Source organism: Prionailurus viverrinus, chromosome A2 (assembly GCF_022837055.1).
Source record: "Prionailurus viverrinus isolate Anna chromosome A2, UM_Priviv_1.0, whole genome shotgun sequence".
Lineage (NCBI taxonomy): Eukaryota > Metazoa > Chordata > Mammalia > Carnivora > Felidae > Prionailurus > Prionailurus viverrinus.
The window spans coordinates 11,148,009-11,160,451 of record NC_062562.1 but is presented as its reverse complement, the minus strand read 5'-3'; the positions used below and the strand labels follow the sequence as shown (position 1 = coordinate 11,160,451).

The window sequence follows — 12,443 nt, the reverse complement described above, 5'->3', positions numbered from 1 at the left end:
CTTCCACTTCTCAATTTTTTTTGTTTCTTAAATTCCACATATGAGTGAAATCATATGCTATTTGTTTTTCTCTGACTGGCTTATTCACTTAGTATAATACCCTCTAGGTCCATCCATGTTGCAAATGGAAAGATTTCAGCCTTTTTTATGGTTGAGTAATATTCCGTTGTATATATTATATATGTGTATAATCTTATATAGCCATATATAGATATCTCAGTAGTTACAGTTTCTGTCCTTGGAAGTACTGCATTGTGTGATTAATTCCTAGATTTTTCATAACAGAGGTTTTCAAAGTATGATATGAGGGCCCTGGGGTCCCAGAGACCCATTCCGGGGGACCACCAAGTCCTCACTCTTCCAGTGAAGGTGAGGATATATTTTCATCATATGCTTCAAATTAAGAACATATTGCCACAGGCTGAATGATGAGGATACTGCATCATCTTCTATGCCATCTAGCCAGCACTGGACAAATTTGCTAAAATTTAAAACAAAGCCACACTTCTCATTAAATAAGGGTTTTTTTTTTTTTTTATCTTTATTCATTTTTGAGAGAGAGAGAGAGAGAGAGAGCCAGAGCACAAGCAGGCAAGGGGCAAAGAAAGAGGAGGAGACACAGAATCTGAAGCAGGCTCCAGGCTCTGAGTTGTCAGCACAGAGCCCAATGCAGGACTCGAACTCACGAACCGTGAGATCATGACCTGAGCTGAAGCCAGACACTTAACTGACTGAGCCACCCAGGTGCTCCGTCATTAAATGGGTTTTTAAAATATGGTTACTTTCCTTAGTTTGAACCAAAGGTTGATTATTATTCTTTAAATGTGTCAAGAACTTTGAGCTCCTGGGTGGCTCAGTCAGTTAAGCAACCAACTCTTGGTTTCAGTTCAGGTCATGATCTCCCGCTTCATGAGTTCTAACCCCTCGTGGGCCTTGCACTGACAGTGTGTGGATCCTACTTGGGATTCTCTTTCTCTCCCTCTCTCTCTCTGTCCTTCCCCAACTCATGCTGTCTCTGTCTCTCTCAAAATAATAAGTAAACTTTACAAATGTGTTAGAACTAAATATGTTCAAAGAATCTCAGTTTTAATTACTAATATGGTAAGAATGGAGACTTCTAACTCACTCAAACAAAAGCCCTCTAGGGGACTCACCGGTTTTGTTTTGTTTTGTTTTTTTCATAAAGAAATCTTGAGACCAAACTGTTTGAGAGCTGTCTCCTTATAGTTTGTGTCACTATTGACAATGTTGTCTTACTTTTTCCTTAAATTCTATCTGGTGTGTGATTATTATGGGTGCAATTCTATGGGAAACACTATGAGTTTGGGAAGTTGATCTGTCTTCCACAGCATGTGTTCTGTCTTTGCTCAAAGATTTTCTGCCTTCATTCTTGCACCTTTCTAGGTAGATGATCACGTGTCTTTCCGTCCAATCCTGATATTCCTTCTTTCTTTATCATTCCTCAAGCACTGCTCCCGGCTTTCATTTCCCTGCTAATGAACAGCAGAGACAGTGAGTAACCTTGGCTTGTTTCTGATGCTAAAATAGTGCATCTAGGGGCGCCTGGGTGGCGCAATCGGTTAAGCGTCCGACTTCAGCCAGGTCACGATCTCGCGGTCCGTGAGTTCGAGCCCCGCGTCAGGCTCTGGGCTGATGGCTCGGAGCCTGGAGCCTGTTTCCGATTCTGTGTCTCCCTCTCTCTCCCCCTCCCCCGTTCATGCTCTGTCTCTCTCTGTCCCAAAAATAAATAAAAACGTTGAAAAAAAAATTTAAAATAGTGCATCTATTGTCTCCCACTTCTTGCTAGTTTTCTAGTGTATGTTCTTAGTTATCTAGGAAAAGTCCAGTTGATTTCATATTTAGAAGAAACTTCTAAAAAATCTTTAAGATGCGTACATATATCAATCATTATACTGTATATCTAAAATAATACAATATTTTATGATAATTATGTATTAATTTTTAAAATCATAAACAGTAATCGAAATTTAGCAATCCAGGATTGCTGTCTGAATTGATATAATTATATGATATTTATTTTAGTTTATTCCTGTGACTGATCACATGATAGGTTTTCTGACACTGAATCATCTTTGTTATTCATGGGATAAATTACGCACCCTCATTCCCTTTCTGATCTCACCAGATGCAGCACCCGTGCCTGGTCAGAACTATAGCATGGTGACTGAGTTCATCCTCGTGGGATTCTCCACCTTCCCACAGCATCTCCTGCCCGCCTTCTTCCTGCTGTACCTGATCATGTACCTGTTCACGCTGCTGGGGAACCTGCTCATCATGGCCACAGTCTGGAGCGAGCACAGCCTGCACACGCCCATGTACCTCTTCCTGTGCGCCCTGTCCACCTCCGAGATTCTGTTCACCGTTGCCGTCACCCCTCGCATGCTGGTTGACATGCTCTCCACCCGCCGCACCATCACCTGGACGGCCTGTGCCAGCCAGATGTTTTTCTCCTTCACGTTCGGCTTCACCCACTCCTTCCTGCTCATGATCATGGGCTACGACCGCTACGTGGCCATCTGCCACCCCCTGCACTACAATGTGCTCATGAGCAACCGTGGCTGTGCCCGCCTTGTGTCATGGTTCTGGGTTGGTGGCTCAGTCATGGGGATAATGTTGACGCTGATAGTTTTTCATCTCACCTTCTGTGGGTCTAATGTGATCCACCATTTTGCCTGTCACGTGCTTTCCCTTCTAAAGTTGGCCTGTGGGAAGGAGACATCCTCTGTCACCTTGGGTGTGATCCTGGTGTGTGTCTCAGCTCTGATGGGCTGCTTATTCCTCATCGTCCTTTCCTATGTCTTCATCGTGGCCGCCATATTGCGGATCCCCTCTGCTGAGGGCAGGCACAAGACCTTCTCCACATGTGTGTCCCACCTCACAGTGGTCATTGTGCACTATGGCTTTGCCTCCATTATCTACCTCAAGCCCAAGGGCCCCCATTCTATGGACAGTAACACCCTGATGGCCACCACCTATACAGTCTTCACCCCCTTTCTCAGCCCAATCATTTTCAGCCTCAGGAATAAGGAGCTCAAGAATGCCATAAAGAAAAGCTTCCGGAAAAAATTTAGTCCCTTAAGCTCCTGACACTGGAGGAAATATGTTGGTGAGGAAATATGACAGAAGGGCTGGGGATAATAATGTCTCCATAGGACTTTTTAGTGATTCAATATATGAAAATATTGAATAGGTATTGGTGGGTGCATCCATATGTGTGGAGGCATCCTACACCTTTGCTTTTCCTCAATTTGATTGCCCATCTCTTCTATAGGCTCTAGTAAGCATGATCTCATGTTTAAGACCCCATGTGATGAGCCACATCCCATTAACTCTTCTAAGAATGTGTTACCTACCTATTGGCTAGTGAGAGACATGACATGGATGTGTGTCAACACTGATGCCCATTGTTCTTCTTAAATGCAGAAGCAAGAGAAGAATTTCTCCTCCACCACCTTAAGGATAAATCAAAATAGGCATAAAAATAACTGCCTCCAGTATCAGGGATTTTCTTATCAGGCACTGTGCCCACTGTTTATAAGTATTACCTTCTAATTATAACAAATGCCCAAAAGAACATTAAATATTTGTCTCCATGGAGACTGTTGAATGTTTACGGTTCCTCGCTGTGTTTAGAGGGGATTGACCTTAAGGAGGTTTCTATTTTGAGCTGGGTTGAGTGAAGGATGTAGGAATGTTTAGTAGAAGAAAAGAGAGAGATAGAGAAATGGAGACAGAAACAGAGACAGAGAGAGAAAGGGGAGAAGATTCAGTGTTTGGGTAAGAACATACAAAATGTTTAAAGGGTGTTGCTCTCTGACATGTTATGGAAATCTTTTTCCCTTTTACCCCACAATACTTCTGGTAAAACATCAGTTTCTCATTCTTGTGTTTACTCAAATCTATCTACGGGCTCTGTTGGAGGACACAGTGCTCTCTCAAGATGGCACAAAGAAAGGTCAAGGGTGTGGGTACCTCCTTTATGCTGATGACAAATGTTGGTGGGGGTCACACAACATGTGAGTGAAGGGGTCACATGCAACTTTAGGTGTGTCTGACTCCCATGCTGGAGTTGGGAAACCATGTCTGAAGCTCCAGGAGGGGGCCTCCCATTGGTGTAAATTCTTACTTAAACTGTGGTCAGATATTTGAGCTGCAGTCAGAAGATGTTTTACAATACTAATCTAAGGATGGCTGCCACATACGAGTATCTGCCACTTGCTAAATGCTGTGGGAAGGGTTTCCTATGCATTCACTCTTCTAAGTCTCAAAGTAAATTATCCTTTCTCCACATTTAGATATGACCCACATCTATCACTAATCACATTTTTGAAATGCAAAAAATGCAAATCGGTCCCAGGCCACAGCACCATGGAGGCAGGGAGCAGGAATCGATTACAATGTGCACGTGTGTGCAATTGGTGACCAGGAGCCCCCCTCTCTCAGGTGTCTACAGAGAGAAGTGAGGTCATGACTAGGAGGAGAAGGCTGTCATTAGAAGGAAGGGACCCTTTTCAGGGAAGGAGGGCAGGTGCAGCCCTAGGTACACACCCCTTTCACACAGCCAGAGGGAAACACGGACTCCAGAGGAGTTCATGAGACACTTTGTCTCATGAACACTGACAACGAGAGCTTGGCAAAACCGGCTATGGCAGTTTTGGGGTTCCATTCATTATTTTGCTCATTATCGGTGTTACTGATGGATACCCCCACCATTCCTAAGATGTGCTTCTCCAGAGCCTGTGGCTGCGTTCCCTGACCCAGCAAGAGGGAGTGTGCAGATGAGATGCAGTTAAGATCTGAGACAGGGGGATTACCCTCATCACCCAGATGGGCTGCTATAATTGCAAGTGTCCTTATGCAAGGGGGCAGGAGGGGCCAGAGACAGGGAGCAGTAGGGGATGTGACACCGGAAGGAGGAATTGGAGTAGCTGAGGCAGGAACCACGAGCCAGGGGATGCGTGGTGCCCTCGAAGCTGGGAAAGCAGGAGACACATCCCTCCCCGGATCCCCCGAAGGACGCAGCCCTGCTCACACCTGGACTCACACCTGGTGACCCTGATTCAATTCTGGCCTCCAGCATGGAAGAGGATAGATGTGTGTGGAGTCAGGGCACGAGATTTATATGCTTTGATACAGCAGCCCCAGGAACTGACTCGTGAAATGGCATCCTGACGTTAAATGTTATTGGGTTTCACTTTACAATTAGTTTCAAGCCAGATTCTTAGGCCATTCTTCTTTGTGGAGAAGACCTGGGGCATTGAGATGGCTCTCGAGAAGTGCTGAGTGTCCTTGGAATTCGGTCAACAAAGGTGAAGGAGTCCCGGTAGCCCAGCTGCAGGGTTTGCTCGTTGGGGTGTGTTTTGAGGACTCACCTGACCATGTAGCTGCAGGGGCCCCAGCACAGGGGCTGGGGTGCGGTGTGCCCTCAACCAACACTTATTGGAGCAGGAGCTGGAGGACAGCAGGAACGGTCTCCGTGCTCGACGTGGACCGTGTGACTCAGGACGGATGCTCACCCTCCTGTGTATTGGGGCCCCTGCGTTAGAGTAAAGACACAGCATCACGCACATCCTCAGAGAGACGCTGAGTTGCAGGGGCTGAACTGGGGGAAATGCTTACCCACAGGACAAACCACCAGGGATCCTGAGGTCTGGGTCTCATCTCTTTAGATGGAAAAGGGACATTTTTACAAGGCCTCTTTTTCTTTTAAGGTTTTTGTGTTAGGGTTCCTCAGAAAAGCAGAACTACTAGAATGAATGTGTATATACCCGTGTGAACATATATACGTAAGTGTATATAACATATATTTAATAATGTTACAGTATGTTTAAATTCATCTTTTTACTGCTTTTTGCTATTTTCTTTTCCGTGATCAATCTCAAAGCACAAATAACATTTTTTCCTTGGTACTCTAACAAGTAGTCTTGTGGCTGAAGACTAAGTGGTTCCAACTACTAAGCTAATGAAATGCAAGATATATAATTTAGTTTACAAAGTATAATACTTCTAATTTTTATACTAATTTTTAAAGAATACAAACTAAGGTCTTTTTTAATTTAAATTTAAAAAATATTTTTATTTATTTTTGAAGGAGAAAGAGAGACAGAGCATGAGCAGGGGAGGAACCGAGAGAGAGGGAGACACAGAATTTGAAGCAGGCTCCAGGCTCTAAGCTGTCAGCACAGAGCCTGATGCGGGGCTCGAACTCACTAACTGTGAGATCATGACCTGAGCTGAAGTCGGATGCCTAACCGACTGAGCCACCCAGGCGCCCCCAAACTAAGGTCCTTAAAATACACACCCAGAAGAGAAAAGTGGCTATGCAAACCAGTACCAAAATAAAAAGTAGATTATTTTCTACAACAGCCCATGGACTTACCCCTGCTCTCAGCCTTGGGGACAGAAGCCGGAACTGGAGATGGCAGGGGGGATCTTCATGTGGCCATAGCAAGTGAGGATGATCACAACGACCCCAGCGACATGCTCGCCACCTGCTCCTTGTGTGACCCTACATCCACTCGTCAGTTCCTTAACCTGTGCCACAAAGCACTTCAAAATTCAGGTGAGAGGCGCCTGGTGGCTCAGTCAATTAAGCATCATGTCTCAATGTAGACACTACCAATTGCCAAAGTCTCTAAATTGCAGGCTGGGTCTGTGACTCACCCTTAGCTTCTGCAGATCCCTAGGCTGCCCTGGTCACACCTCTGACCACTGTGTATTGTCATGTTTGGTTATATGACAGGTTCTCTCAATGGACCATGAAAAGGGGAGAGCAGAGACCTAGTCCTGGGTCATTGCTAGATCCTAGCACCTAGAATATTTCCATACAAAATAAGCCTGGAAGAACATTTCTTTTTTTTTTAATTTTCTTTAAAATTTATTTATTTTTGAGACAGAGAGAGACAGAGCACGAACAGGGGAGGGTCAGAGAGAGAAGGAGACACAGAATCCGAAACAGGCTCCGGGCTCTGGGCTGTCAGCACAGAGCCTGACACGGGGCTTGAACTCATGAGCCGTGAGATCATGACCTGAGCCGAAGTCAGATGCTTAACCGACTGAGCCATCCAGGCGCCCCTGGAAGAACATTTCTTGACTATACACATGCTAAATGAAGGCAAAGTATTGTGAGAACAAAGAGCATTCCTGTCTGCTCATGATCAGAAGCTATGACTGCTACGTGGCCATCTGCCACCCCATGTGCTACAGTATGCTCATGAGTCCCTGTGGCTGTGCTGTCCTACATCCCAGGGCTGGGCTGGTGGCTCAGCTGGGAATGATAATGACCCCAGTGGTTTTTCATCTCACTTTCTGTAGGTCTTGTGTGATCCACCATTTTGTCATGCTGGTTGACATGCTCTCCACCCGCCGCACCATCACCTGGACGGCCTGTGCCAGCCAGATGTTTTTCTCCTTCACATTCGGCTTCACCCACTCCTTCCTGCTCATGATCATGGGCTATGACCGCTACATGGCCATCTGCCACCCCCTGTGCTACAATGTGCTCATGAGCCCCCATGGCTGTGCCCGCCTCGTGTCCTGGTCCTGGGCTGGTGGCTCGATCATGGGGATGATGGTGACCCTGATAGTTTTTCACCTCACCTTCTGTGGGTCTAATGTGATCCACCATTTTGCCTTCCATGTATTTTCCCTCTTGAAATTGGCCTGTGGGAAAGAAACAGCCTCCGTCACCTTGGCTGTGATCCTGGTGTGTGTCTCAGCTCTGATGGGCTGTTTATTCCTCATCATCCTCTCCTATGTCTTCATCGTGGATGCCATATTGAGGATCCCTTCTGCTGAAGGCAGGCACAAGACTTTCTCCACATGTGTGTCCCACCTCACGGTGGTCATTGTGCACTACAGCTTTGCCTCCATTATCTACCTCAAGCCCAAGGGCCCCCATTCTATGGACAGTAACACCCTGATGGCCACCACCTATATAGTCTTCACCCCTTTCTCAGCCCGATCATTTCAGCCTCAGGAATAAGGAGCTCAAGAACGCCATAATGAGAAGCTTCCATGTTTTCATGTGTATGTTAGTCATCTGGTGTCTTCTTCAGAAAAGTCTTCTCATGTCTTCTACCCATTTCTTAACTGGGTTGTTGTGTTTTGGGTGTTGAGATTGATAAGTTTTTAAATTTTTTGTAATGTTTACTTATTTTTGAGAGAAAGAGAGAGAGAGAGAGAGACAGAATGTGAGCAGGGAGGGGCAGAGAGAGAGGGAGACACAGAATCCAAAGCAGGCTCCAGGCTCTGAGCCATCAGCACAGAGCCTGATGCAGGCCTTGAACTCATGAACCGTGAGATCACAATCTGAGCTGAAGTCAGATGCTTAACCAACTGAGCCACCCAGGCGCTCTGAGTTCGATAAGTTCTTTATGGATTTTGGATATGATTCCTTTATGAGATATGTTATTTGCAAATATCTTCTCTCATTCCATAGGCTGCCTTTTGGTTTTGTTGATTGTTTCCTTCTCTGTGAAGAAGCTTTTTATCTTGATAAAGTCCCAATGGCTCAAGTTTGTTTTTGTTTCCCTTGTCTTCAGCAATGTATCTAGTAAGAAGTTGCTATGGCCAAGGTGAAAGAAGTTGCTGTCTGTGTCCTCCAGGGTTTTGATGGTTTCTCATCTCACATGTAGGTCTTTCATCCATTTTGAATTTATTTGTGTGTCTGGTGTAAGAAAGTGGTACAGTTTCATTCCCCTGCATGTTGCCATCCAGTTTTCTCAACACCATTTGTTGAAGAGACTGTCTTTTTTTCCATTGGATATTCTTTACTGCTTTATCGAAGATGAGTTGGCCATAGATTTGTGGGTCCATTTCTGGGTTTTCTATTCTGTTCCATTGATCTATATGTCTGTTTTCCTGCTAGTCATATTGTCTTGATGACTAGGGGTTTGTAATATAACTTGAAATCTGGAATTGTGATGCCTCCAGTTTTTTTCTTTTTCAAGATTGCTTTGGCTATTTGCAGTCTTTTGTGGTTCCATAAAAATTTTAGGATTCTCTATTCTAGCTCTGAGAAGAATCCTGGTGATATATTTTCCTAGGGATTGCATTAAATGTGTAGATGGCTTGGGTAGTACACACACTTTAACATTGTTTGTTCTTCCAATCCATAAGCATGCAATGGTTTTCCATTTCTTTGTGTCTTTTTAAATATCCTTCATAAGTCTTCTATAGTTTTCAGAGTACAGATCTTTTACTTCTTAGGATTATTCCTAGGCATCTTATTGTTTTAGTGCAATTGTAAATGGGATTGATTCCTTGATTTCTTTTTCTGATGCTTCATCATTGGTGTATAGAAATGCAACAGATTTTTGCACATTGATTTTATATGCTCAATATCACTCATCATCAGAGAAATACAAATCAAAACTACAACGAGATATTACTTCACACCTGTCAGAATGGCTAAAACTAACAACACAAGAGACAACAGGTGTTGGCAAGGATGCAGAGAAAAGGGAGTCCACTTGTACTGTTGGTGGCAATGCAAACTGGTGCAACCACTCTGGAGAATAGTATGGATGCTCCTCCAAAATTGAAAAATACAACTACCCTACAACCCAGCAATTGCCCTATTACCCAAAGGACACAAAAATACAAATTTGAAGGGGTACATGCACCCCAATGTTCATAGCAGCAGTATTAACAATAGTCAAATGAGGGAGAGAGCCCCAATGTCCATCAACTGATGAATGAATAAAGATGTGGAATATTGCTCATGCACAATGGAATATTACTCAGCCATCCAAAAGAATGAAATCTTGCCATTTGCAACAATGTTGATAGAGCTAGAGTGTATTATGCTAAGTGAAATAAGTCAATGAGAGAAAGACAAATATCGTATGATTTCACTCATATGTGGAATTTAGAAAACAAAACAGGGGTGCCTGGGTGGCTTAGTTAGTTGGTCATCCGACTTCAGATCAGGTCATGATCTCACACTTTATGAGTTTGAGCCCTGCATCAGGCTCCGTCCTGACAGTGCAGAGCCTGGAGCCTGCTTTGGATTCCGTGTCTTCCTCTCTCTCTCTGCCCCTCCCCCACTCATGCTCTGTCTCTCTCTGTCTAAAAAATAAATAAAGATTAAAAAAAATTTTTAAAGAAACAAAACAGATGAACACATAGGAAGGGAGGGAAGAGAAGGGGGAGAAACAAACCATAAGAGACTGTTAATGATAGAGAACAGACTGAAGGTTGATGGAAGGAGGTGGGTGGGAGATGGATAGACGGGTGATGGGCACTAGCAGGGCACTTGTGATAAGCACTGGATGTTGTATGCAAGTGATGAATCACTGAGTTCTACTCCTGAAACCAATATCGCACTGCATATTAATAACTAAAAATTAAATTAAAAAAAAAAAAGAAAAGCTTCCAGAGAAAATTCAGTCCCTTAAGCTACTGTTGGCCAGTTTAGTGATGAAGAAATATGGTAGAAGGCCTGAGGACAATAACATCTATCTCCACAGGAATGTTGTAGAGTTTCAGTCTATGAAAATACACATATCCGTAGATGTTGGATGCATGCTGGGTATTTGTTTTTCCCCAATTTTTTACACCCCTCTTGCATGGGATCTAGTGACCATGATCTCTTGTTCTTGACCCCATGTGATGAACTCCTTCCCATTACTCTGTCTAAGGATGTGTTGTCTCTCTATGGACCAGTGGGGAGTATCACAGGGATGTGTCTGGGAAATAACGCACAAGATCTTCTTGAATGTTCATGCAAGGGAAGATTTTCCCCTCCTCCAACATAAGGATAAAGAAAATTAAGCAGAGTAATAATATCTGACCCCAGAATTGACCCTTTTCATATCAAGCTATTCATCCAGTGGTTTATAGTATTGTCTTTTAGAGTATGACAAATGCACAAAAAAATTAAACTATTAGAAAAGTAAAAAAAAGGTAAAAAAAGTAAACTATTAGAAGATGATTTATTGTTTACAATTCCTCACTACCTTGGAAGGGATAGACCTTAAGGGAGGATTTCTGCATAATATAGGGTTCAGGGATGCCTGAGTGGCTCAGTTGGTTAGGCGTCCGACTTCAGTTCAGGTCATGGTCTCACTGCTTGTGAGTTCGAGCTCCGTGTCGGGCTCTGTGCTGACAGCTCAGAGCCTGGAGCCTGCTTCAGATTCTGTCTCCATCACTCTGCCCCTCCCCTGGTCATTCTCTCTCTCTCTCTCTCTCAAATATGAAAAATAAAACTTAAAAAAAATTAAAAAAATAGGGTTCAGAGGGTGAAGCAGAGAGGGGAAGGGAGAGACACCGGAAGAGAGAGAGAGAGAAAGATAAGTAGTGGGATAGGAGTCCTGAAAATGATCTGAACAAGAAGTTGGATAAAAGTGCATATGGGCAAAATCTGGAAAAGGCATGAAAATGAGAAGGAAGTTGGTAACAGCACAATTTTCACATGAGGAAGGGAAAGGGAAGGGAGAGTGAGAGAGAAGGAGAGGGGGAGAGGAATAGGGAGGAAAAAAGAGAGAGAAAGGGGAGGGGGATCAGTGCTTGGATAAGAACATAAAGCATGTTAAAAGGGTGTTGCTTTGCACTCTCAACAATAGCTAAATTATGGAAAGAGCCTAAATGTCCATCAACTGATGAATGGATAAAGAAATTGTTTATATACACAATGGAATACTACATGGCAATGAGAAAATGAAATATGGCATTTTGTAGCAACATAGATGGAACTGGAGAGTGTTATGCTACGTGAAATAAGTCATACAGAGAAGGACAGATTCCATATGTTTTCACTCCTATGTGGATCCTGAGAAACTTAACAGAAGACCATGGGGGAGGGGAAGGGAAAAAAAAGTTAGAGAGGGAGGGAGCCAAATTATAAGAGACTCTAAAAAACTGAGAATAAACTGAGGGTTGATGGGAAGGTGGGAGGGAAGGGAGGGTGGGTGAGGGGCATTGAGGAGGGCACCTGTTGGGATGAGCACTGTGTGTTGTATGAAAACCAATTTGACAATAAATTTCATAAAAAAAAGAACATAATCTCAGATATGTCTTTATATAACAGGTTAGTTTACATATGTACATTTCTGTGCTGTTAGCTGAAAAGCCACCAAATAAATGATAACCCACTAGCAAAAAAAAAAAAGGGTGTTGCTTTCTGACAGCTTATGGAAAGTCTTTTCCCTTTTTCCCCACATTAATTTCCATAAACATCAATTTCTCATTCCTGAGTTTGGAAGAATCTATTTGATTTGTTGTAGGGGGATTTGTTGTAGGCACAGTGCTATCTCAAGATGCACAAAGAGAGGTCAAGGGTATGGGTACCCCCTTTATGCAGATGAGAACAGTTGGTGGAGGTCACACAAAATGTGAAGGAAAAGGTCACATGGAGATTGAGGTCTGTCTGACTCCCATGCTGGGGATTGGGAAACCATAGGTCTGGGGACCCAGGAAGT

The 12,443-nt window shown here is 43.7% G+C and overlaps 1 protein-coding gene and 1 pseudogene across 1 annotated transcript; both read left to right on the top strand.

The window, feature by feature from the left end:
• Window positions 1-2,163: 2,163 nt before the first annotated feature.
• Window positions 2,164-3,108, top strand: LOC125160423 (olfactory receptor 10H3-like). The gene has a single exon (XM_047849366.1). It carries the CDS (start codon window positions 2,179-2,181, stop codon window positions 3,106-3,108), a length of 930 nt encoding a protein of 309 aa, XP_047705322.1. The 5' UTR covers window positions 2,164-2,178.
• A 3,282-nt stretch (window positions 3,109-6,390) lies between these two features.
• Window positions 6,391-10,441, top strand: LOC125149036 (olfactory receptor 10H3-like; annotated as a pseudogene).
• Window positions 10,442-12,443: the final 2,002 nt, after the last annotated feature.

What these genes read in the sequence shown, in the direction of transcription:
- LOC125160423 (XM_047849366.1), top strand. Translation starts at nt 2,179, where the DNA reads ATGGTGACTGAGTTCATCCTCGTGGGATTCTCCACCTTCCCACAGCAT.